Source organism: Orbicella faveolata, unplaced genomic scaffold (genome assembly GCF_042242905.1).
Source record: "Orbicella faveolata isolate gen_17 unplaced genomic scaffold, um_ofav_v1 contig_12, whole genome shotgun sequence".
Classification (NCBI taxonomy): domain Eukaryota; kingdom Metazoa; phylum Cnidaria; class Anthozoa; order Scleractinia; family Merulinidae; genus Orbicella; species Orbicella faveolata.
In genome coordinates this window covers 18,976,710-19,002,039 of record NW_028301539.1, presented here as the reverse complement: position 1 = coordinate 19,002,039, position 25,330 = coordinate 18,976,710, and the positions used below count along the sequence as shown (strand labels likewise).

General features: G+C 40.1%; 3 protein-coding genes across 4 annotated transcripts; 1 reads left to right on the top strand and 2 right to left on the bottom strand.

Annotated features, from left to right (window-relative positions):
- Window positions 1-2,508: 2,508 nt before the first annotated feature.
- Window positions 2,509-3,928, top strand: LOC110059666 (adenosine receptor A3-like). The gene has a single exon (XM_020766393.2). It carries the CDS (start codon window positions 2,530-2,532, stop codon window positions 3,469-3,471), a length of 942 nt encoding a protein of 313 aa, XP_020622052.2. The 5' UTR covers window positions 2,509-2,529; the 3' UTR covers window positions 3,472-3,928.
- An 884-nt stretch (window positions 3,929-4,812) lies between these two features.
- LOC110059665 (DNA helicase B-like) lies at window positions 4,813-14,933 on the bottom strand. The gene is made up of 4 exons (XM_020766392.2): window positions 14,039-14,933; window positions 12,905-13,476; window positions 9,087-10,379; window positions 4,813-6,776 (listed from the first exon to the last, which is right to left on the bottom strand). Exons 1-4 carry the CDS (start codon window positions 14,613-14,615, stop codon window positions 5,475-5,477), a joined length of 3,744 nt encoding a protein of 1,247 aa, XP_020622051.2. The 5' UTR covers window positions 14,616-14,933; the 3' UTR covers window positions 4,813-5,474.
- Window positions 14,934-16,905: 1,972 nt separating this feature from the next.
- Window positions 16,906-25,304, bottom strand: LOC110059605 (DNA helicase B-like). Of its 2 annotated transcripts, none has more exons than XM_020766328.2 (5): window positions 24,618-25,304; window positions 22,635-23,176; window positions 19,778-21,115; window positions 18,570-18,911; window positions 16,906-18,008 (listed from the first exon to the last, which is right to left on the bottom strand). In XM_020766328.2, exons 1-5 carry the CDS (start codon window positions 25,186-25,188, stop codon window positions 17,433-17,435), a joined length of 3,369 nt encoding a protein of 1,122 aa, XP_020621987.2. In that variant the 5' UTR covers window positions 25,189-25,304; the 3' UTR covers window positions 16,906-17,432. The 2 variants fall into 2 exon arrangements, with proteins under 2 accessions (XP_020621987.2, XP_089138811.1); XM_089282685.1 differs by having other exon boundaries at window positions 17,788-18,008; window positions 18,715-18,911.
- Between the last annotated feature and the right edge of the window lie 26 nt (window positions 25,305-25,330).

Sequence of the window (25,330 nt, the reverse complement as noted above, 5' to 3'; positions counted from 1 at the left end):
AATTGATTTCTTTATTTCTAGATTCCAAATGCTAGAATTTAGGAGAGCTTTATAATGTTCCAGATTCCCGACGTTTGATGGCGCATGCAATTAAAAGCAGGATTGCTTCTCGAAGAGTGTTTCTATCTAGCAAAGTGGTTTCATCGTTATCATCATGTCTTCAAATAATAATAATAATAATGAAAATGATAATGATGATGATGATGATGATGATGATGATGATAATAACAATAATAATAATAGAAATTAGAATAAGGGACAATGTAAGGACTTTTGTAAGGAACTTATGCTGTGAAAAATACCAACAGGAACTGATTGCTTCTAGGGAATTCTACTGCATATTGCTTTTTTTCGTTACAATATTCTTTCTTTAATTGTAAGCAAATAAATTTTTAGTTGAGAGACGTTGTTCCCTTTATTCTAGAATTGTAACCCTGGCAACTGTTTCTCTCCTAGTTATGGATTTACAGCCGAAAAAAGAGAATTGCCTAGAACTGGGTTGATAGAAAATTACACAAGTATTTTCCTTTGAGTTATTGCTCCCTAGCGCAACAAGTGAGTGCGAGATAAGGAGAAGAGTTTTCTGAAACTAAAACTGACAACGACACTGCAAGACGATTGAATAAAATTCCCCTAAAACGCTTGATGTTATTGGTGTTATACGACTTTTTGTTTAGTCAGATTAAATTTCCATTATAAGCTAGTTCCTTTGGCATAGCGACCCACGCTATTGAATAACATTAACCGATAAAATCTCACAGCCAGTCTAAAACTCCGTGAATCAGGAGAGCAAAAATACAAAGGCACTCGGAGCCAATTCCCCAGGTTTCATCTGGGATCTCATGGCTACGAACGAAGTAACCAACCAGTATTTTGGAAACAATGCATCCAGTTCAGGCTGGCAAACTTTTATCTGTTCCTTCTTCCTAGCAGAATGTCGTCCGCATAAGGCCTCCACATTTGTTCCCCATCGACTCTCGTCTTGCGCAGCGGCACCTACCTCACTTCAGGACTGCCACCCTTCTCTGGACCTCTCCTCTTCCACTAAACGTCGCCATGTTGTTTTTAGCCAACCTCTCCACTTTCTCTTTCTGTCGTAGAGCCATGTCAGGGCCGCAATAAGGTGATTGTTAGGTTGTCGTTTGAGGATGTGTACTAGTTTCCAAGGAATCGCCTTCTTCTTCTTCTTCTTCTTCTTCTTCTTCTTCTTCTTCTTCTTCTTCTTCTTCTTCTTCTTCTTCCTGTTCCTGTTTCTCTTCCTCCTTTATTGCATTGGCATGCCTGTAAACTACCTAAGCTTAGCGTTTGTATAGCTAAGTGCATGACCCTGACTATAAATAAGATTTGCATTACATTCACATGTACATTACATTTAGCTCTCTATTGCCAATCTTGTCCTGCCATTTTACTTCATTATCCTTTTCAGGGTTCGATTCTCAAACATAGCCCTCGTCCATTTTCCACGTTTCACAACCATACATAAGCACCGGCTTAATCAGCGTCTTCTATCATCTCATCTTTGTCTTCATCATCCCGCTGCTGGAACTCCACACTCGGTTTAGTTTCACAAACGCTCAAGGAAAGCCTTCAGTAATTAGCAGACATTTCTAAACATCTCTTTTCCTGTCAAAATTTCCCAGCCAGCAGAAAAATCACCCATTGCACGCACTAAACACCTTGGTATGGTTCCAACGCCATGTCAAAATCCCAGGCGGAGTGGTGGGGGGTCGGGGGGGAGTTGTGGTCCAATATCCGACTTTCGGTTAGGTTTACAAGTAGGTTGGGAACCGGTATTTCAAGGAACAGATATGTCATACAAGCTCAACACTTGAAGGGCCCAATGTCTTGAGATATAAGCCTTCCAGTGGGATTCCAGGGATGTCTTAGTGCACCTGAAAGGAAGCCTTTGAAGAACTTTTTCCCAAGAAAGTGAAATAATGGTCGAGGATGCTCTTCAGTTTTTCATCAGCAGACTATTTGAACAAAAACATCTTTATTGCACGGTTTGAAACCAGACGGCTGTTTCAGGCTCCTTTACTGATTTGCACGAAGAAAGAAAAGAATTATCAAGAGTTGCCATGGTAAAAAAATTAAACCATATTTAGATTTTCCCTGAATTTAGAACCCTTAGAACCTCTTAAAAGTGAATGTGAAATAATTAAACGAGCACAATAAAACAAATACTACGACATCAGGTTTATTTCATAAATAAAACTCCCCAAGGTGTTTGATTTTGTTTGTGGTGCATGAATGATTTGATAACATTTCCAGCATCAATCAGTTCAGCTGGCATACTCGCTTAAGTGAAATGAAAGAAACACTTTGTTGTTAAAATAAGAAATAAGAGTATCCCATGACAACCGGTTTTCAAGCAACAATCGCGAAAGAGGCCAACAGAAGAGTACAGCCGCGAAGAGTGGAATGAAAAAAAATCCATGACGATCGCTAAAAGTACTGTTAGAAAAGCGAAAATGCATTCAAAACCTTTGCCATGATTTTTTTGAAGCCTTTGAAACTTCAAAGTAAGCAATGGCCTTCAACTTGTCGCGTTTAGAGGACAGCTGGTGTATTTTCTTGGCCGATTCTAATGTCACCGACAGCATCTCAGGTTACTATACAGTAACTCTTACGGTCTGTGTTGTCACCTCGCTTCTGGCACCGATTACAGTGATAGGAAATGCGTTTATTTTGGCGGCAATCTGGAAGAACCCGTCTCTCAGGACTCCATCTTATGTTCTTCTAGCTGGTTTGTCCTTCACAGACTTTTGCAGTGGGTTACTAACTCAACCATTTTATGTTGTGTACAAACTGGCGGAATTAGCAGGCTGGAGAAAACTGATCTGCATTGCTGGTCTTATAGCACAAATCGCTGGATACTATTTTTCCTCCCTAACGGTCATCGCCTTGACAATAACAGCCGTAGAAAGATGGCTGCATATGAGTCGAAGATCTCTTCTTACGGTGCGTCGAGTCGTTATGCTTTATGTCACATTTGTACTTTTTTTAATTGTGTTTTTCGCTAGTCTTATGTACTATTGGTATCATTCAACCGAATTCTTGAAACTCTTTATTACTGTTTTCGTTTTCGGTGCAGCTCTTTGTTTCTTTATCACTGTCTTCGCTTACTTCAAAGTTTTTCGAATCATACGTCACCATCAAAGTCAAATACAAACAAATCAAAACGCCATTGACATCGGAAAATACAAAAAGTCTGTATCTACAATTCTGTATATTCTTACATTATTTTTACTGAGTTACGTTCCCCACGTGTGTGGCCTTCTAGCAGTTAATATTATGGGTTATTTCGGAATTACATTATCGCCGAGAGCAGCCATGCCAGCTTTCACCGCCATTGTGTTTTCTGCGTCGTTTTTCAATCCATTGCTTTATTACTGGAGGATAAAGGAAATCAGAGACAGCGTAACAAGGATCTTAAGGAACGTCTGTTGTAAAGAAACCGAAGAGGAATAATACTAATTTCAACATTGAAACATTTGTTTGCTGCTTTTAAGAGTTTGAAGAATAATAAGCATTTAATTCCTCATTGTAATGCGGACCACACTGTCAGGAGAATTCAGCTAATGATCACCAAGGGACATGGTATTTAGTAATCTGTGGAAGCGCGGTCTTTGACAGCTAATTTAGGGAATAGAAATCCGGATTCCTAAAATACCATCTCCAAATTGTACTATTAGATGAATGAAGATATTTCCTTTTGAGTAAGGGAACTTAGTGATTAGCTGTATGTTATCTTTTTTATATTGATATTTCTCGTACTATTTGTTTTGTTAAAAAAAAAAACTAAATAAGGAGTATGAATAGTGGACATTTAGATATTTAGAGTTATCAATCAGCGGTTTTACTCTCTTTATTTGCTACCAGGGCATTCTACTGTTTAAGTGATTCAGGTTCCATCGGAATATTTATCTTTGATTGCAAGTAAATAAACTTTTAACTGGATAAGCTGTTTCCTTTGTTTTAGAACAACAAACCTGGCAACTGTTTCTTTCCAAGTTATTGATTTACAAGGTTGTATTGAACTGCTATGACAGAAAATTGTAGAAGTATTTGATGTTATCTGTGTTATACGATTTTCGGTTTAGTGAGGTTAAATTTCCGTTACAAACGAGTTCCTTTGGTATGCTGACCATATTGAATTACAGAAACTAATAAAGGCTACAACTTCGTGAATCAGGGAAGCAAAAATACATCGGCATTCAAACAGCCAGTTCCACCGCAGAATTCTTCTGGGATCGTCATGGGTCCGAAGGAGCCAACTTGAACTTTGAAATGTATGTTTTTAGTTCAGGCTGGTTAACTTTTCTTTCCGTTCTACTTTCCAAGTAGAAATGTCCGAGCTCTGTTTTCCACTAAATTTTGCTGTTCAAATTTCCCAGCCAGCAGTTTAATTTACACGCACTACACAAACTTTGGGGTGCAGTTCCAGTGCCATCTTTAAACCTTCAGTCGCGAGGGGTGTGTGTGGAGGAGGAGGGAAGTGGGAGGTCGGAGGCGACAGTTTCCGGCAAGAGTTAGATTGATAAGTTCGAGGCTCCCCGGTTTTCCCAGCCAGCAAGAACGCGGTTGAGGAACCGGAAGTTAAAGGAATAGATAAGTTGTATGAGCACAACACTTGAAGGGCTCAATGTCTTGAGATACAAGCCTTCTAAGTGGACTCCTGGGATATCTTAAGGAAAGGAGGCTTATGTAGTACGTTTTCCCAATTTTCAGTTCTTTTAAAGGACACTGGTGCGGTGTTCTACAAAAAGGTGTTCAGTTGGTCAGCTGATTTGGGAAACACTGCTGACATAATTCATTCAAGGACCGTTTAATTAATATTTCTCTCCGTAGCAAATTGAAACTATCCAAACGAACAATTCCCAATTTTGCATTGGACTGTTCAATTTAACAACTCTGACGTTTTTCCACTGAATTTTTCACAGTATAATTGTATAGACATCTACCATGGTAACAATTTCTTAACTGATAAACTTCTTGTACAATCATTAACATTTTACTTTCCTTACTAAGACATTACCACATGTTTCAATAAAAACAGATTCGTGAAAAAATTGCTAATTTGATAATTTACGATACATTTTGTAGAGGAAATTCTCTTCACCCCCAAGGTGGTAAATTCTGTTTGTAACGAAAAGCTTTGCTCAGAAAGCGCACCACCTAACGTTCTTGTAATGGCTAATACATTCTTTTGAAACCCCGTGTTTGAAATGGGTGTTTCTGTAAAACAAGCAAAAAGACGGATTTTTTGCAGCAAAGGCCCTTAAAACAACGCTGGGGCGCACCTTGGACATGTTTGTAAAAAACGTGTACAGCATATCCAAAATGCAAATGCTGTACACTACAAAAATGAAACGAGAGGAGACAAGAACAGACTTCATGAGATGGCAAAGGTCCAGCACGATGTTATTCTCATAATCTTCACGAAAGGCTTGAGTAGAGTTTGGCTAACAGTTTTACTTGGAGTGCACACATTTTTGGTGCACCCACGATTTGGCTGATCCACTGTCGAAGTGGGTTATTTCATCTAGTCCAGCGATTATTGGGCTCTCGCACACTTTACAGACAGAGTCAAATTTAGCAGTAAGTGATTTCCTTCTGCTCTTAGCTGGGGTCCCTGTAGATGTGCTGGAGGATGTTCTTTGTGAACTGCTTTTTCGAGGGAACGTGTTGGATAAATGCCTTGATGAAAACGGTGCGGCCTTTCTGATGTTGGTTGGGGTCTGAGGAGGAGTTGGAAAACTGGAAGTCTCAGAGAATCTCCTGGAACGTGCCTTACGATTGATGTCCAGAACACTTGTGCTGTTTGTCACAGGCGATCTTTGATGAAAAGTAGCAGAGAACGCGTTTAATCTACTACTCAGGTCAGCCAGACTCCCAAGAAACTGACCATTTGAACATTCTACCATGCCAGTTTCCGCTTTGTCCTGCTGCTCGTTCTTAACTCTCACGTTATTTCTTGACCCGAGGAAATCATCAGCAGTCACTGCACTCTGATTGCCTTCAAATGCCGCTGAGGGACGAGAATTTTCCTGCATACCACATTCCTCTGAGTATCGTCGCTCTTTTTTGATGTTCAAGTTGTTTCTTGCAACATGAAAATCAACAGACGTGGTGCTATTATCACGAGGACCAGTGGACTCAAACAGATACTCAAAGCACTCCTTCGTAACATCTGCACTTGGCTGGTTATTACCAGCAAGTTCAGTGGAGTCCAACCCTTGTGGATCTGGACAACTGGTGCTGACTTCTTGGGTTCCCTGTTGGGAGCTTTCTAAGGCCCAAGCAAGGATTTCATCATCACCTTCATCGTGAAATTCATCTTCCCAAGCTTCTTCCTTGCTTGTGCTGGTCAAACTGGCAGCCGTATGATAAGACGAGTGTGTCATCTCCGGACTCGCACAGGATGCTTGATGACCGCAGGACGAATATCCGGTGCCAAAACTCTGGCTGTGAAACACATCATCGTTTTCATTATCTCCAGCACTTGCAGAAGGAGTGCTACGGAGTATGTCAGTTTCCGGGTCACTTTCTTCGTCGTCAAAAATAGATGGTGTGCTTAGATCTTTGGTGAGAAATTCTCCTAGCTTTGTCCTTCTCTGGAATGGCTTGTTTACCATCACCACTTTTTTCAAGTGGTTGGGATCATGGACAACTATCACTTGTCGAACACCTCGAGTGACAGCTGTGTAGACGTGACGCCAGTCTTGGTAAATTGGGCTTCCTAGGACGTATACAACTGTGTCAATCTCTGAACCCTGTATAGACAAAATAAGGAAAATGAGTATAGGTACTTCTGCTTTAAGATACAGTTGAACCATATTAGTGCTTTTATTGCTGAATTGGAGTGTATTTGACCTTTTATTCCCTGGGATTGTATAAACTGTTCATAATCGTGAGACAAACAACAACAACAACAACAACAACAACAACAACAGCAACAACAAAAACCTCATCCCAGAGTTAGAAATAACAATGTTTTGTTACAAGATAGGGGTGCTGGCAACCCGAAATAACGTAAGAGTTAAAAATGCCAGGAAGCCAATTAAAAATATTATACATGTTTAGGTCCAGGACACAAACAAACATAGACACACAAAAATACATTAAATAAACAAAGTTAAGTCAATTACCAGTAGACTAATTTAAAAGTTCTTACATTACAAAACATTATTTGTATCCAGGAAGAGCGATGTGCAGATACCTAATAATCTTCAATTCTTAGCTCTTATTAACCGAGCAGGAGGTCTGTATGGGAGAATCTTGACCGAGGTCGTGAGTACAGACCGAGGTCAAGATTCTCCCATACAGACCTCCTGCTCGGTTAATAAGATGTTTATTATAAGGCAAGCAAGAACAATTTAATTCGTTTGATGTAACTGGTTTGTACTGCCATTTTGCGAACGGCGATGAGCTGAAGTTCATTCGGCCAAAGTTGCTCGTCCTCTTTACTGTTTTTTTCTCATCAGGCTTTTTGGCACTTCCATAAATAAATATTGCTAGAATAAAATAGTCAATGATCTTGTATTCTAGTTTGCAACTTTTTCACTGCAAAACATTACCGGTCTAGATACCGGTCTAGATGGGAAAATCTAGACCGCTTTCAATATTGATTTCAGCCAATCAAATTCGTGAATTTGGTAGTTCCCAGTCCTTGTGAGACAGAGCCATATAATAAAGTGGTGTTAAGAGATGTCTATGTATGGGGTTTATGATCTTGAATGAGTGTACTTGCTGGTCATGCGCAAGACATCTGAACACCTTTCAGGCTAAGACCTTGCCTGTGGTCTCATGTGGTAGCCAAATAACTTCCTGAACAGGTGCTAGCAAAATCGTTTCCTTCTTTTAATGATCAGGCACCACTTTTCATTTCAGTTTAATAAAGAAAGTGATAATAGGTCAAATCAATCTGATAATGGGGAAAACGACAACAACAGAGAGATGAAAAAGTCATTTCTGCATTACAAATGGCAAAGTTTTCATTTATCTGCAAGATATTAATTTACTTTCATGAATTAAAGGGGCAGTATCACGAGAGGTCTCCTAGGTTTTTTGTGCAAACTATGCTAGAATTATAAAGGTGCACTCACTGATCAACAAAATAACCTTTAAAAGACAAAAAGGCATAGAATTAAATCTCTAAGAGGTCAATGATTTTTAGTGATTTTCCTCCAAGTAACATTGTCAAACTTGAAAACGTCGGGCCGACGTTTTCAAGTTTTAGACCACTTCTTTCCTATTAGTCCGCAGCCACAACAGTTGTAAACAATTTTCGTACCTAGTACGGTACATTTTAGCAAGATTAGGCCGGCAACTACTAGTGGATATCCAATTAATACCAACACCTTCATTGGATTTTCAAGAAGCACTAAATCTTGGCGAGACTGCCCCTTTAACAGCAACCGAGCTCGGAAAAATCTCTCTAAGATTCGTGGAAAGCCAAGGGACATACTTCTGTGTATCAGAAATTCAGTTCACATTGAAACAACACATGTTAATTTAGATACACCGCAGATGTAGTGCAGGCATTCTAGAGTACTGAAATGCATCATGCTTTAAAACAATTTGCCACTGATAAGAGAGAATGCAGGGTAAGGGAGTTAATCCCCCACACTGGCCTCATTCCAAAGGTAACCCCTATTTTTAAATCACTCCCAGCTTCAGAAACTCCAGGATGGCCTAGAGATTGCCATTTCTGTGACACACGTTTTACTCACAGGGACTTAGATGAATTTTTATCCTCCATGAAAACATCCATGGAACATGCTTGGTCACCTTACTGGCAAACCAGCTGGATACCATGTCTAAAAATAACTTGAAAGGGATTACCATGGGAATAAGGTGTATATTTGGGGATCATTCAAGTTTCTTATCCTTCATCTTATGTTGTCTCTGATAGTATGGTACAGTAACTCCCACCATCCCAAAATATATGTGCCAAATGTTTTCAAGCCAGGGAGTAGGGAGGTTCCAGGATAAATTACAGGAGTCTACCTGGACATGAAATCCTGGAACAGGAAAGATATCACAGCATAGCCCAGCCAATCTGATCATGCAAATATATGTACCTGGTAGGTGTGGATTGTCCTGGCCCAGGCATGACACAGCTTAGCCCTCTTCAACATCTTCATGTCTACCTTCACAATCTTTTCTCCATTGTCAAGAGCAAAATAAGTTGTTTTCTTGTTATGGTTGTCCTCTTCTTCAATAACTTCCTTAATGAAAAAGATTTCACCATTACAGAATTTCACCTCCTTCTCGGTATAAGCATCAAAGCAGACAATGTTCCTTCTGACACAAACTTTATCACCAGTTTGAAAGTCTAGTTTGCCTTTGGTGTTCTTGATGGAGTGTTTATTGTAATGCTGTGCACACAGTTCATTGATGTTCAGACAGTCTCTTCGACGGAAAGCAATAAACTGAGATCTCTGAGGTTCTGGTAAAGTAACTGTACTTATTTTGTTGTCCAGCAGATCTCTCACAACCTGGGTGATGACCATGTCGTCAGAATTGTTTTCATCACAACCTTCTGCTGACTGACAGCATAGGGGAATAAATCCTCTTTTTGGATCATCAGGGAAGAATGGCATTTCTTTATGGGATATCCTGTTTGCATTGTCCACAATCAGTTGCGATTCTGCCCTGTGATTAGTTCTCAATGTGATGCTAGAACCGTAAGGCTCAAGTGCACAATAAATGTCATTCAGGAAATTTCCTGGTTCAATTGATGGAAGTTGATTTTTGTCACCCAATAAGATGACCTGTTGAAGTGCAGCTTTCTTCATGAGTATGTTTATTAGAGTGGAGAAAGCCTTCACAGATATCAGAGAGCTTTCATCACAAACAAGAAGCTTGACTCCTGAAAATTTCCAAGCTGAATGGTTCTCACCATTCTTTACTTCTTTCAGCCAACGGAAATAACTGAAGATCACAGAGTGTAAGGTATAGGCTGGAAGTCCTGTACGTTTCCCCAAAATGGAAGCAGCTCTGCCAGTTGGTGCTGTCAGCAGCACAGCATCACCACAGGGGTCTTTCCTTGTAATCTGGCTTTGAGGGATTTCAGAATTCTGAGATTGGGTGGTTTCTGGAGGACAAGAAGAAGCTGCAGTTGTGGAACATCGGTTGTCTTGAGATGTTTGAGAGTCACCAGCAAAATTTTTTGAGCACTGACTGGTAGTGCATTCATCTTGCATGGTTAACTCTTCTACAGGAATCTGACTTCTTTTTACCTTCAGTTCCCCTGATAGTACAGTTGAAACAACGTGTGTTTTGCCACATCCACCCCTTCCAGACAAAACAACAACAGGAGTTGTTGTCATGAGTTGTGCCGCCTTGACTTGGTCTTCATCACCACCAAACACCTGCACATGCAAATAAATGAAACAACAACAAAAAATATTCAGTTTTATATACGTCTGGTGTGGGAACCGCAGTGGCCTCATGGTTAGAGTGCTTGACTCCAGATTGAGCAGTTTGGGTTTGAGCCCTGGCCAGGGACATTGATAACTGAAATAATCCAGTTTTGAGTTGACCAATCATCATCATTCATCCTCGTTGCGCCATGGGACGCATAAGGCCTTAAACCAATACCAATAATAAATGGAGTAAAGCTTTATCTCTAGCTGAATTACTATATCTGCAAATACCAGTGAGACCATGAACTACTGACAACTCTGTCATTTCAGCTTACACTTCAACACTTTCATACTGGACGGCATTCTGTGAATAAATTACTTCAGCTTGAGAATAACCTGTACAGACAAGTCTTTATTCAGCAGTCTCGGTTAACTTGAACAGCACTATTTCCTACTAACTTGAGGTAAATTTGATTTCTTCAGGTCATTTCCTTAATAAGTTAACCCCCCATGAAACTTAAACAACTTGTTTGAATTTGAATTTATGTTACATCAATCAGTTGAACAGTACAAGCATGTGCTTAGAAATTGCCAGATGGCCATCATGGACTGTAGTGTTCACATAGAAATAATTACTACTCAAATTATTTCAATTATAGTAATTTCCACTCATTTGATGCCATCTCCCATCTCTTGAAAGATCATTAGGTCTAATCCCTCCCACCCCACTGGAAAATCTAGTTAAGGTTCACAAAATGTTTGGCTTTTGAGACCCCTCACCCTCTCAGATTTTCCAGTGGCCTTCTATGGGGTGGCAATGGATATTTTCTGGAAATGCACAATAATAATGATCACCAATTCAGTTAAGTTTCACATTTTGGCAATCCTAAATCTACTTTACCAAGGCTCATGAAAATCTACTGGCCTATGAAAATACCCAGTGAAGAGATCCGTAACCAGGCTAACATTAGCACCACCAGCAACAAATATACTAGCGGCGCTGGAGGTTCATTGGCCACATCCTCGGAATGAATGCCAACCAACATCCCAAGATGGCATTAAGGTTACTTCCCACCTTCAACGGCACAATTGTTTTTTCCTTTCATTTAACAAAATTTAAGTCAGTCATTTTATCTAATGTTTACAAAAGAAAAATGTTAAAAATCTCAAAAAGTGGCCAAGTTATTTAGAAAAAGTGTATTTTCAAATAAAGTTAATAAACCAGGAAGGTGTCACAATCGCAGAAATGGACGAAACTGCCAGGGGAACTTTTCGCAGCAAACGCTCATCTTGAAGTTTGTACTTCATGTTATTTTGTATTGTTTATATTGCGCATTTGACAAAATTTGCAAATAGAAGCTCTTTGTACTTACACTCAAGTGGAAAATTCAGAACAGAAAAATGGCCTTGGACCGAGGAAAAGAAACAAACAAGTCCAAAGAAGAAAGAAAGGACCCATTTCTGTGAAAACAAAAACACCCCTCTGAAGGCCACAAAGGTCTATCTGTACTTTGATTTGTTGTTGTGGTTATTGGTACTTTTGCTGACTTTACTTGTCTTTATGCTGATTATTCTTTTGCCTTTGGCTGCTTTGCCCGTTTTAGTCTTTCTCTTTAAATATGCAAGGCGAGATAGAAAACATGTTGTAATGCGATGCTTTTCCTGGGAAATCCTGACCCATTGTCATTGACACTGGGAGGTCCTGCTGTTCTATTGGTTTGCGGTTTCATAAGGCGAGATAATCTCCTGGCACAGCACAAGTTGTTTACAAACCTTTGTGAACTAAAATCTCGCATTTGATTTTGGGAGGAATACATCCACTTTGAGCAAATTTAAAGGGTATGCAGATTTGACGAATTTTCACAAAATTTCAGAACATTCCAGGGATTATGACAAATGAAAGTATATCATGAAATTTTTATATTTAACATGTTGTTTTCCCATGGCATTCATTTACACAACATGTCTCACATATTTTTAGCTACTCCAACTTTAGATGCAGATATCTAGACAACCAATCAGAATATTGAAAAAGCCTCACACGCTTTCGATGCCCTGTGAATGAGACTGTGAATAAGACTGTGCAGCCATTTTGCTCGTGTGGCGGCATCCGATACCCGATAAATTCAATAGAGGAGCCCTCGGTCATTTCACTCCCAGCTCCTGACACTTCCTAAAAGAAAAACTTGCTTAAATTTATTTTTATCATCAACTACATTTGTTAAGTTTTCTTCTGATTTATAGTTTGTTAGGGTTTTATTAAAACTGGTGCGCGTAGGAATTTTTTACTGAAGGACACCCGTGAAGGTGGGAGGTAACTTTAACCTGGACTCTAGAAGGAAAGAGACAATGTGGTAGACCAAGGGAGACCTGGCACAGAACAGCAGAGAAAGAAATGACAGCCTTTGGTTTTACATTGTGGAGTGGGGCAGCAGTAGTTGCATTTGACCGTGTGGCATGGCGAAGAAGAATTGCTGGCCCAAAACCCCCAGGGGATTATGGCTAAAAGTGAAATCATTTTATCAACTTACCTTTTCATCTACCTCCATGTCACCAATCCAAGGTCTCATCTCCATTATCTTGCAGATGTTTCGAACAATTGTTTGCTCATAGCCTCGAATATGTGGTAAAAACACAGGACATCCATTGCTATAAGCATTACCGGCAGTCTTCGCCGCATTGATCTCCCTGAGATATGTTAGGCTTTCTTCCCAGTTGGTTACTTGGTAAGCCCTAGGTGTGAAAGGTACATTGTACCAGTTTTCACGTTTTAATTGCCACAGGGGTACATAGGTATGGCCATACTTGTGGATCAATTTACACAATGCATTGTAAATGTACAGTGCATCACGTTGCACGACAGGCATAGTTTCCAGGAGATCACAATTAATAAATGCTGGCAACTTCACTTCGCATCCAGATATGCCAAACCTTTCTTGAAGGACAGCTTGGTAGCCAAAAATCCAAGGTTCTCTTTGAAGTGCTTGCTGGATGTCTTGCAACACCTCCAGGCTTGTAGACGAAAACAGTGTTTTGGCATGGCGCGGAAACAGACGATGGGCAACCTTAGTAAGCTCGGGCACCATAAAGGCTTTGCCTGTGGCTAAGAAAAATGGAAAAACAAGGATAAAGTAATGATCAGTAAAGTCCCAGTTTCTCAGTAGTTGGGGGTAAACAAGGATTCACTTCTAAATTATCAGTATGACGACAGGGATTTGATTATGGGCCAGGCACAGGCCAAATTGACCAGCTGTGAGGACAATTTTACCCGGCTGGTTTGACCATCTAGAACAAAGCTTTTCTTACAATGAAGTTCAGATCAAATAGTTTTGCCTGCCTGAGAAAACCAGTTGCCCTCATGCTGAAAATGTTACTGAAACCCTGATGAATTTGAATGCGTTTTGTTTTCAATGTCTTTTAAACTTTATCCTGGAATGGGATCTAAGATGAAGTATTTTCAAAAGCCAAAACAGAAATCAGCTGAGTTGTCAAAAATTCTGATACAGCTGGATGTGAATCATACAATGGTGGCCAACAATACCAACGTTTGCGTGACTCGCGTGAACACTGTTCAGAATCGCGGAGAGAGCGCTTCAATACAAAAAAGTAGCCACAACTAACATACATTATATCGAGACCTGAACAAAACTGCGGCATTAACTCACGCTTAGATGCGAAGCTTCTTCGAATCTGCTCGGCGATTTCGCTGTTGATTTCACCGCTGCTAGCGAATTCCCTCAAGTTGCCCAGCAGATCCACAAACGTCATTCTCAAATTTCTGTCTTCAGTAAATTCCAAGAACGAAGCGACATGCTGCTCATTTACACAGCATCCTCTCGTCAGGAACAACGACAACAGGGATTTGTCGACTCCATCGTCACATCGAATGCCGTAAGAAGGAATCTTCTCCGGTCGCTCCGTTCTCGAACCTGTGTTGATCTCAATCACCTCCACCATCCACCATGGCTCTGAAAACTTGCTGTCAAATCGAGCGCGCACAACCTTTTCCCCCTTTGAAATAGAACGTCCATTCCGGTCCTCCAGTTCTTGCAGCCTTTCGGCGACACATCGGATTCTCGATGGGCTATACGACTGATATTTTCCGCTGGATATCTGAATAATGTCGTGGTAATCAGGATTCTCGAAATCGTCATTGTCACTTTCACTGTCGTCTTCGGAGTCTGCTCGCTCTTCGTTCGAGTCCTTTTCTTTGGGTAAAAAGAATCCTCTACAGTTTACCATGATGTTTAGCTTTAGCGATCACAACTTCATCACTTCAGCTCATGAAAATTCAAAGTACCTCAACACTGTTACTTGAGTCGTGCGACAGTATTAAATTTCTCCCGCGCAATGTCATACGCTTATTCCACTTGGAGAGGGTGAGATCGGCAAGATTTCTTGATCTACAGCTACATTTGTTTCTGTTGCATTATTTGCTACATAAACCTACTTCGATGCTTCCTGCGATTTTGGAAACTTGACCATATGATTTTCACAGTGAAAGGCTGAATGGAACCTGGGATTTTGACGCCAAATTTAAAAGTCCCAGCGGAGTACCCATAATTGTCTATTTAGGCGCCAGTTCCTCAGCCCAGCTCTTAAAAATAGGTCCGCCTTGCGTACTTGTAGTTACTTCCCGTATCGATAGATACTACAGTACTAAAATTGGAGTCAGGGATGGACATCAGTAGTATACATTCGAAGTGTATATCGTAAAGTGAAATGCTGCCGTACTGTAAAGGGAACGTTTATACAGTGGAACCTCGATTAAGGAACCTCTATTTGACGGAGTCCTCGGTATAACCAGCAAACCTCGAGACAGTGAAACCACGTTATAGGGAACATATTTTGCCAGTCCCTTGGCCCTTCGTTATATCGAGGTTCCACTGTAATAATTTCATAACTGGTTGAGACTAATTGTTTCAGTTTATAAAAAAGGGTTAGTTATCCGCCTTCAGGAATTTATTCATCCCAAAGAAAACTTGAAAGAAACAAAAGTGAAGTTTTCTTCGCTAACGCGCTATTTTTAAAATTCAGCAACAGGACGAAAACTTCCGAAAGATGAACTGATTAAAAGGTAGTTCGTATTGTTTCCCCACCCTTTGGTGATGGCCCTAGCAAATATTGATCGTTCCACATCAAACTTGAACGTTTTGAAAAAAGTTCATGCGACCCCCCAAATACCATGACTACCAAGTCGTTCTAACAAAGGTTCCCATCTGTTTTCTTCGATTTCTTTTCTACCTTAGCCGTTTTTATCTAAAAGGACTTGTGATAGATAAAAACACAGACGTTCTCTTCTACGAAGATGGATAATTAATGCTTGTTATTATTTTGTCTTTCAGTCTGAAAATCTACAGTCCAGTTACACAAAACGTTAGAAATGAACGCCGTCGCGGCGTGCACTCGTGGAATAGATATGTTGAACCTAAAGCAGTTACAACCGACAGCGTTTTCGTAGGGTTTGGACAGTAAGTGATTGTACAGAAGGAAATTAACTTCAAGGGGAAAAATTAAACAAAAGCAAAGCAAGCAGAAATCAAACAAAACATCAAAGCCATTTTCAGTTAATATATTTATAGTTAGACGAATTTTTAACGGCTTTCAAGATAACTCGTTTTTGGGTTCGTCCTATCCTTGGTACTGGAACGGCAATCATACGCATCCCGCTTGCATAGAGTTACTTACAGCACATAGAGATCTTTATCAGGACAGCGAGTAGCAGACTTCAACTCCATTTCAACTCAATCGTTTTCTTGCTACAGCTCAATTTACAACAATTTGCCTATTTTATGGACTCTCGTCCCAGAGGCTAATTTATTCAACTACCTGTGGTGTGAATTCTGGTACACAGAACCCATGGATAACAAAGTGATCGACTCATTAATTTTGGAAGCGTTGGTGTACTTTATTGGTTAGCAGACAGAATAGCTAATTAGCAAGGAGCAGGGATAGATTTGAAACTTGTGAAAACTCAACAAGGGTAGAAAGATAGGGAGAATATTTGCCCTGATCTCATGGAATTATTAGTCGCTAGTTGTTCTAGAAGAAACAATTAGAACGGGTATGAACGGGTAGGAGCGTTCCTCGCGCAAACTAAGATAAGTTATTGCTTCTGCCTCTAATAAGTAAAGACTGTTTGCGGTTAGCTTTGCTGGGCAATATTGTAACCACGCTATGTTCGTCAGACGTCTTCGACAATGTGTGACTATTTAAATGAAAGTAATTAATAAGTACTTTGATACCGCTCTACAGGATAGTTCTAACCGCTACGTGGAAGTCCCTGAAGTGTCCAGGCCGGGGTTGTTTGAAAGGTGGATAACGCTATCAACCGGATGAATCACTATCCACTAGATAGCGATTTATCCACCGGGGTCATTACTCTAAATGTCAAGCCGTTTCATACAGCTCTACATTTTGGTAGTGAAGGGAAATAAGCGAGTGTTAAATTCAAGCGTGATCCACTATCCTGATCCGATAGGTTTTTGTTTTCTTTACTTTTCTTTGTCAAATTTGGGCATTGAAGAAAGAGTTTATTTTTTTTTCTTTTGCGTCAGTAGAGGGAAGACAGAAAACCGCGGGGACCAGGATCAGGTAGCTAACGAATTGCCCAAGGAAACTCAATTTCAAACCCTCTAAAACATCTTGGAGGCCAAGTTTTACTTCCTCTATTTTTCTTTGAAATTCATAGTTAAGGAACAAAGCAAAAAAAATAAAAAATAAAATAAAATGAAATAAAATAAAATAAAATAAAATAAAATAAAATAAAATAAAGTAAAATAAAATAACAAATAAAAATAAGAAAACACAAAACAAAAGGTGCTAAAAGTTTTTCAAGTAAAAGTTAAAACGAAACTGGTCAAGTCGGCCACGGTCTCTCTGACTGAAACGCTTGGCGGTTTGTGCAGTGAGAGAAAAAAGCCTAAAAACGTGATTCAAATCATTTCTGAAACTGACAAACCTATATTTACAAAAATGAAGTATTTTAAACTGGCTGACAGCATTCAGCGTCTGACTCTAACAATACTTAGATGTCTTCATTTCCTAAGCTAACAGTGTTTAAAGCTTGTCACATCTTTCATGAGTCCAATATTTGTTAGAACCAACATAAATAAATATTATCTGGTCTTCGTCATGCCGAATTCGTTCCTTGCAAACTCTGCAGTTGCCATCAAACTTTGCTGTAACTGACGGCCTCTTTGCTCCTGTATTTTCGGCCGGTCGATGCAAGGCCTGCTCTTGCTGGGTCTCCCTTGAGGCCTGGTTCAGGGGACTAACGGAAGAAAGACACGATGCCAGTTGCTTAAAATGTGGCGGGGTCTGTGGTGGGGACATAAGAACTGTGGATTCTGGATGCTTTCTCTTGTGACCTGGGCTTTGAAGAACAGTCTCTTCTGAGGCATTCACTGGCATTTGATTTTCCTGATTGGGTTGAGCACCGAGTTCATTGCAAGATACAGCGTTTCTACTGAAAGCGATCGGGCACCCCTCTTCGTTTAGATCTTGCTTAAACTTTTTAATTCTCAGATTCTCTCGCGAAATGCAAAACCCATTTGCACTTGCTGCAGCATCGAGATGGCGGCTGTATTCGGAAGATGATGATCCTGAGGCTGGTTCTTGGTCTTTGCGATTGACCTGTTCAATTTAAGAGTAAACACCAAAAATCTCAGTGGGTCAACAAGCTTCAAGAACCTAATCTTGCTTTTGTTTAAACTCAGTAAAATGTTAATTTCTGTCACCTTAAGATCCTTAAACACATTGTCATCTTTTTATAAAATCCTAAGGCTGCAAACAGCTTTGTAAAGTTTTTTCATAAATATTAAATTACAATTTTTATAGTCACAACTTGTGTTTAAGTCTAATTTTTCTGCCTTCCTTTTTGCTGAATTTTACTTGTGTATTTCTTATTCCTGGGAAATTATCAGTGATACCTAATATTCTAGAGGCCTAATCAGCCTTGATGATAAATACAGTTATGTGTGTATGTAGGGGTTTCATTAAGGGCCAAGTACTGAGCAAATTGACCCTCTGTGAGGATGATTTTGTTCGTCTGGTTTCAACATGTAAGAGGAAATTTTTTTTCTTATAATTAAGTTCAGTTCAAAACACTGAAGACCAAAACCTGTGAAAACTAGTTGCCCTTCGGCTAAAAACGTTAATGGAACGCCTGGTGCATGTATGTATGTGCACATGTACCTCTGATGTAGAGGAGGCTGAAGTTGCGTTCTTGACATCAAAGGGCTGCAAAGTTAACTCAGCCTTATGAAACTCTCCAAACTGAATGGCAGACTGGGTGTTGGTCTTCAGTGCTTGATCATGTTTCTCGACACAACATCCGTACCTCATGGCTTGCACCATATCTCCCTGCAGTTTTGTTTGACGTCTAACAGGAGAAGACTTGATAGCTTTGACCAATGAACTGTGATTGTTAATTATCAAGACCTGACACACACCTCGAGTGACTGCTGTGTACACATGTTGCCAGGTCTGATAAGCTGGACTACCAACCACATACACAATTGTGTTACTTTCTGAGCCCTGGATAGCAAATCAAAACATTGTGATTTTAAGTTTGAGACAGTGAAATCAGGAAAAGGAAACAAATAACCAAATAAAACAATAATCCTAGAAGGCTTTGCATGCAGTCTTTCTAAGTTCTTCTCTTCAATCTTAGATCCTTGATTGAGAAGAAAACAAGAGCAAAAAACAGTGATGGCAAGGTTAGCTGTCTAGGACAGAAGTAGTGACTGCGTTGATCTGTGCATATTGAAATACGTGTAACAGTGAAATATTTTATAGTTAAATGGACAGTTCAGTTGAACAGTTCAGATTTTAAAGATAGGTCATTGAAATCTCACCAACATGGGATAAAAGGTAATTGGCAATGCCCGCATTTTTCAAAACCAATGTTTATATTTAAGAAATAGAAAACATGTACCGTGTTTCTATCGAGTTATAGAAACACGAGTGGAAGTTTGGGGGAACGAGAAATGCTGTGGGAACACGCGCTGCAGGCAAGTGTTTCCACAGCTTTTTCGAGTTCTCCCAAGCTTTCATGAGTGTTTCTATTATTCGATAGAGACACGGAGAACATGTTTTCTATTTCTTTTAACACTGTAATGAAAAAAAAGAAAACAGCTTGTTAACTTTGATTATCAAAGTGTAAATTCTCTTTGCACGCGCAATCATTACGTCAACAGCTCGTGCTAGTTCTGTGTTTCCATCGAATTATAGAAACACAATTTTTAACCAATCAGCGTGCATATTTTCTTAGGACTGTTTTCTCATGTTCAATATATACATTGTACATGTACATTAGTGACTAGCTTTAATACCCAAGTATATTTTTTCTTAAATGTCTTTCATCAAGACTTGGTTTATAAGGAGGATTTATTGCACTGTACCTGGAATGTGTGGATAGTTCTTGCCCAAGCATGACTCAGTTTGGCTGCTCTCAAATATTTAAAATCAATCTTCATTATCTTTTCGCCATTGTCGAGGCTGAACTTGGCCACCTTCCTATTCCTATTGTCTATCCCTTCAACAATACCTTTGATGAAGAATATTTCTCCATTGACTAACTTGACAACTACATCTTCATATTCATCAAGACATTCGACATTGCGCCTTACACAGACCTTGTCTCCAATCTGAAACTTTGGCTTACCACGCTCATCTTTAATAGGATGGTCATTGTAATGCAGAGCACATAGTTCATTTATGATGTTACAGTCATTTCGACGGAATGCAATGAATTGTGATGCATCAGGATCAGGCAAGACAAACAATTTTTCTTTCCCTTTTAGCACATCCTTCACAACCTGGGTGATTTTGTTAGCTTCGTCATCAGCATCATTTCGTTTTGGCTGGTATTCCACTGAGCAGAAGCCTCTCGCTTGATCAAAAAGTGGCATCTGCTGGTTTGATATTTTAACGGCATTTTCCACAATAAGCTCTGAGTCAGCTCGGTGATTAGTGTTGAGGGTAATGGAAACACCATGTTTCATCAACGCTTGGTAGATATCAGCCAGAAAATTGCCTGGCTCGATGGATGGTAGCTGTAACACGTCACCCAAGAGGATAACTTGCTGTAGCTGTGCACTTGCCTTCAGAATGCTGACTAGCTTGGCAAACACCCTCACTGGGATGAGGCTGCACTCATCACATACCAACAGGCGAACCTTGCTGAACTTCCAGTCATCTTGACCATTCTCATTCCAGTGTTGAAAGTTGTATATGACTGAGTGTAGGGTGTGCGAGGGCAGCTTAGTTCGCTTGCCAAGTATTGATGCAGCCTTACCAGTGGGAGCTGTGAGTAATACCTCATCGTCAATTGCCTTCAGCTTGGCTTTGAGTTTACAACCCTTCACTTTTGATTCAGAAGATGACTCTTCATTCACCAGGGGAACTGGATCAGTGTCGCTGGTGCCAGGATCACACTTCAAATCTAGCTTGACTTTGTATCCATCTGGATCACTTCTGCAATCTGAATCTTCAGTGGATTGGACATTCAGGTCAGGGGAAGAGGCTATGTCACTGCCAGCATTAGGTGTGATGTCTGCACCATCTAAACCAGCTTCATGTTCTTCCATTACCCTCTTCTTTTTAACTTCCAGTGCCTTTGACAAGACTTTTGTTACCACAAATGTCTTGCCACAGCCACCCCTACCTGACATTGCAACCACAGGCTTCTCTGTTATAAGTTTGGCTGCCTTCACCTGGTCTTCATCACCCCCAAATACCTTAAATAAGTAGAGTAAAATAAGAACAGAAAAAATGAATTCAGTACAGTATACCACAATTACCCTCACTGAGCAACCTTGTCCCCAGGGCATTCTCCACTTCTTAAAATGGTGGGTTAGGGGAATCGACCAGCTGCCATTTTGAAAATCGTCAAGGAGAAGGCCCTGGGGATGAGGTTGCCTCACTGAGGCCTTATGATCAGTGTGCTTGTCTAAGGATCCAGCAGTCTGTATACATGTATGAAACCAGCCTGGGCACATTGTGCTGTGTTCCTGGGAAAGACACTGAATTTTCAGTGCCTTTCTCCACCCAGGTGTATAAATGGCAACTGGTGAATTTAATGCTGTTGCAGGGTAGCCCTGCAATGGACTTGCATCCCATCCATGGGAGAAGTGTGATAGCCTTATGGTTAGTCCAGTGATCTCCAGTTGGAGTACAGTAGTCTGGGTCTGAGTTCTGGCCGGGGACATAGTGTTGTTTTCTTGGGCAAGACACTTAACTCACAGTGCCTCTCTCCACCCAGGTGTATAAATGGGTACCGGCGAATTTTATGCTGGGGGAATAATCCTGCGATGGACTACCATTCCATCCAGGTGGGAGAAGAAATAAGTTCCTTGTTGCTTCATGCCACTGAATCCAGAAACAAATCTGGCCAGATGGACCACTTGGCTCGTATGCAGACTTTGTTTCATGAATATTATAATTTATTACTATATACTGAGACATTGCTTTTCAAATGTCTCTCATGGATCTTTACAGCCTGTATAAGCCACCTATCAAAGGAATGAGTGGCAAGACTTGTGAAAAGCTAAGGGCACATACACATTCACTATTAGACAGTCATAATCTTGGAAGTTTTGAATCATTTTTCAGCTGGATCAAGCCAGTGCACCCACCATACCACATTCAGTACCACCTCCTTCACCTTTCAAACTAAGTCAAACCTTCCATCCAAAGATGGCCTACTGTAATGACATCCAACCACAAAATGTCAGGTGTACAACACGTTCTGAGTACCAGACTGTTACAGTGTTGAAGACGAGTTAGTCTAGGATGACTGAAACAATAATCTTCTCATCTGTACTAACAATAGGCTCATGAAGCAGAGGATCAACATAAAGATCAAGTACATAAACTGTAGAAAGAAAACAAAGATTGTTGTTGTTGTACTTGTGCACAGGTAATGTAGATGTTGTGGTCCAATTTTACCCTTGGTAGGCAGTCCACTCAGTTTGGGAAATGGTGAAATTTTTCCAGCAAAATGATGATTATTTCTACTTTTGTTGTTCATACTCCAAAGTGGTCTTTGAATGGCAAAAAAGTCAATCTCAGAATAACTCTTAAGTTTGGGGTGTCCTATCTCAGTTTCCTTTTAACATATACTGTACACTGTTGGTAAGACTGACGTCTTAATGGCTGTCAACAGAAGACTTATGCACCTCACACCAGCTTGATCAGGCTTTATACTGAACCTCTATAACTGTTACACAAAATAAATGTTACCAATGCAATACTTACTTGTTCCTCAATTTCAATGTCGCCAACCCATGGTTTATTATCCATGATCCAAGCAAGATTCCGTGCAATTGTTTTCTCATATCCACGAATATGTGTAAGAAACACATGACAACTGTCCCTTGCTGTAGAAGTCTTGACAACGTTTATCTCCTCTAAATAGGCAAGACTCTCTTCCCATTTTGTGACATTTTTCATCTTCGGATGCCTTTTGAGCTGCATCAAATGCACATATGTGTGACCATCCTTGTAGATCATCCTGGAAAGTGCATCATATACACGCAATGCATCTTGCATAACAACTGGCATTGTTTGGAGTAGATTACAGTCAATAAAGGATTGCAACTTTGCTTCACAACCTTTAAGACCAAATCTAGTTTTTAGAACACTCCAATAACCAAAGACCCAACTCTCTTTCTCAAGGGCCTCGCTGAGACACTCCAACTCTCTATAAGAACGTTCATCAAACAATGAACAAACATGACGTGGAAATAACCGATGAGCAAACCTTGTAAATAATGGAAATGTGAATGCTTTACCAGTTGCTGCAAAAAAATTACAAAGATATGTCAATTTAGACATAGCTATGTTAGCAAAAAAGGCAAGTGCTCAGCAAATATAATTGTCAGGAATGTTTCATATTTTAAATCCTCTAGAGCATAATTGCTGCAAATAACAATTAGATGGTGGAAAGCCTTTCTTTGAAACCATGTTTGACTTACACATAACCCGTTTAAAAATCAATCTAATCTTGGAGTAAAAAAGTAGAAAATACAGTTTAAAACTATTTAACTGTATTTAACTATATTCCATTTAGCTCTGGCCATTTTCTAAGGCCAGAGCTAAATGTCTGTATTATGGACATGTTTGAATCATAGACATAGAGGCTATGATGAATTCTTGTTTCTGTCAGTTGAACTTCACAGCACTAGTCCACACGTACCCCCCCCCCCCCCCAACCATTACCACAAAGCCATGCAAAATCACTTCACGTCTCTTGGCAGTAAATGAAATGCACCTTCCTTACAGGTGAATGGGCATTGAAAGTGCTATAAATGATCGGTTTCTCTAAGGAACTGATGGTCCTCACACCCATTACCGCTCATTTTTTTTCCCTTGCGAGGGAAGTAAAATTTTAGCTGGGAGTTTATGTCAGTTGTCACTGTTATTACAAAAAACATGTGCGAGGGGCGCGAGGGAGTGAGTGAGAGTTATTGCCCTTGCCATTATTCGCCTGCATTATTGAGCGTTAAAAATTCCTGAGCATTCATCCTAACCGGAGTGCTTTTCAGCTCACCTCCGCCTCTCACACCTTGCCTCCATTTTAGACCTGCTTCCATCATTTATTCACGATCAATAACAGGACAAATGCATGAAAAGCTGATGTCAATAATAATACAATAACAAAAAGGCAGAAGGGACAAAATTAAGTCAAAACGCAAGAAATTCATGTCTGTCATTAGCCAATGAGTGTGCAAGAATTTCTGCAGTTATTGTAAAATTAACAAATCGAATGTGGTTTAACGTGGTCTGTACTCTTATCGACAATGATACGTGTCATCACAGTGGTCAAAATGCTGTGGACTCACAAGGTGCAGCTGAGTGAGTCCACAAGAAATTTTGACCACTGTGATGATGCATATTGTTGTCGTAAAGAGTACAGACCACACTAAACCACATTTCGATTTGTTTTTTACCACAATATCAACGTCGAAGAAAATGTTTTTTTCAGAGCGCGAGCTAAAAAAGGCATTGCCTGACACATTGACGCGAGCAGCGTTGTCTGGACTCTTATTGACAACGACAGATCAGATTGCCAATCAGATTGCGAAATAAGTAGCAATTGTGGTAAAATTAGACAATCGAACTCAATCGAACTCTTGATTTTTGTAAAACTGGTGTTTGACTGAGAAGGTCCGTCAGCATTAAAGATGTGTCCGTATCAACAAAATAACCCTTTGTTCATGTTCCACAGCACAAACTTACGTGAACAATGCAGAGCTTTTTGTATCTGCTCGGCAACAGTATCGTTGTCTTCACTAGAATCAGCAAACTTCTCCAAGTTTTCCATCAGATCCTTCAACGTAGAGCTAAGGTTGCTTGTCGTCATAAACTCCAACAGCATTCTCACGTGTTGAGGGTGCACTTTACACCCTTCGGTCAAGAACAGAGACAGTAAGTTTCCATCGACATCATCGTCTGTTCGCAAACTGTACGACGGTAGCGAAGAGGCCAGCTTTTCTTTCTTCGACGATTTAGACGCGTTTATCTTCATATAAACCATCCACCAAGGTCGAGAGAATAAGCGATCTAAACGCCCTCGAACACGGGTGATACCTGGCTTCGCGACAAGGCGATCGCTTTTGATTTCCATTTCTATCATGTTCTCCACAGTCTTGCGAAGTTTGCGCGAGGGCCTGTGAAGAAAGTCAAAATCTTGATCAGCGCTTTCAAAGACGCCGTCGTCGTCATCGCTATCGCTTTCAAAATCGGAGTCTTCTTTACGTTTGGCGCTGTCTTTTTCCTCTCTAATAACGTATCCAGTAAAGTATGACATGCTTGAACGATGAACATAGAAGATATGTCGCTTTAAACAAGCTAAAGCGAATTGAACATGGGCAATTATGATAAAGAATCAGTTTCATTGAACACAAATTAGTTTTCCCGCGCAAACCTGAGTAACCTCAGTATTAGTTCAT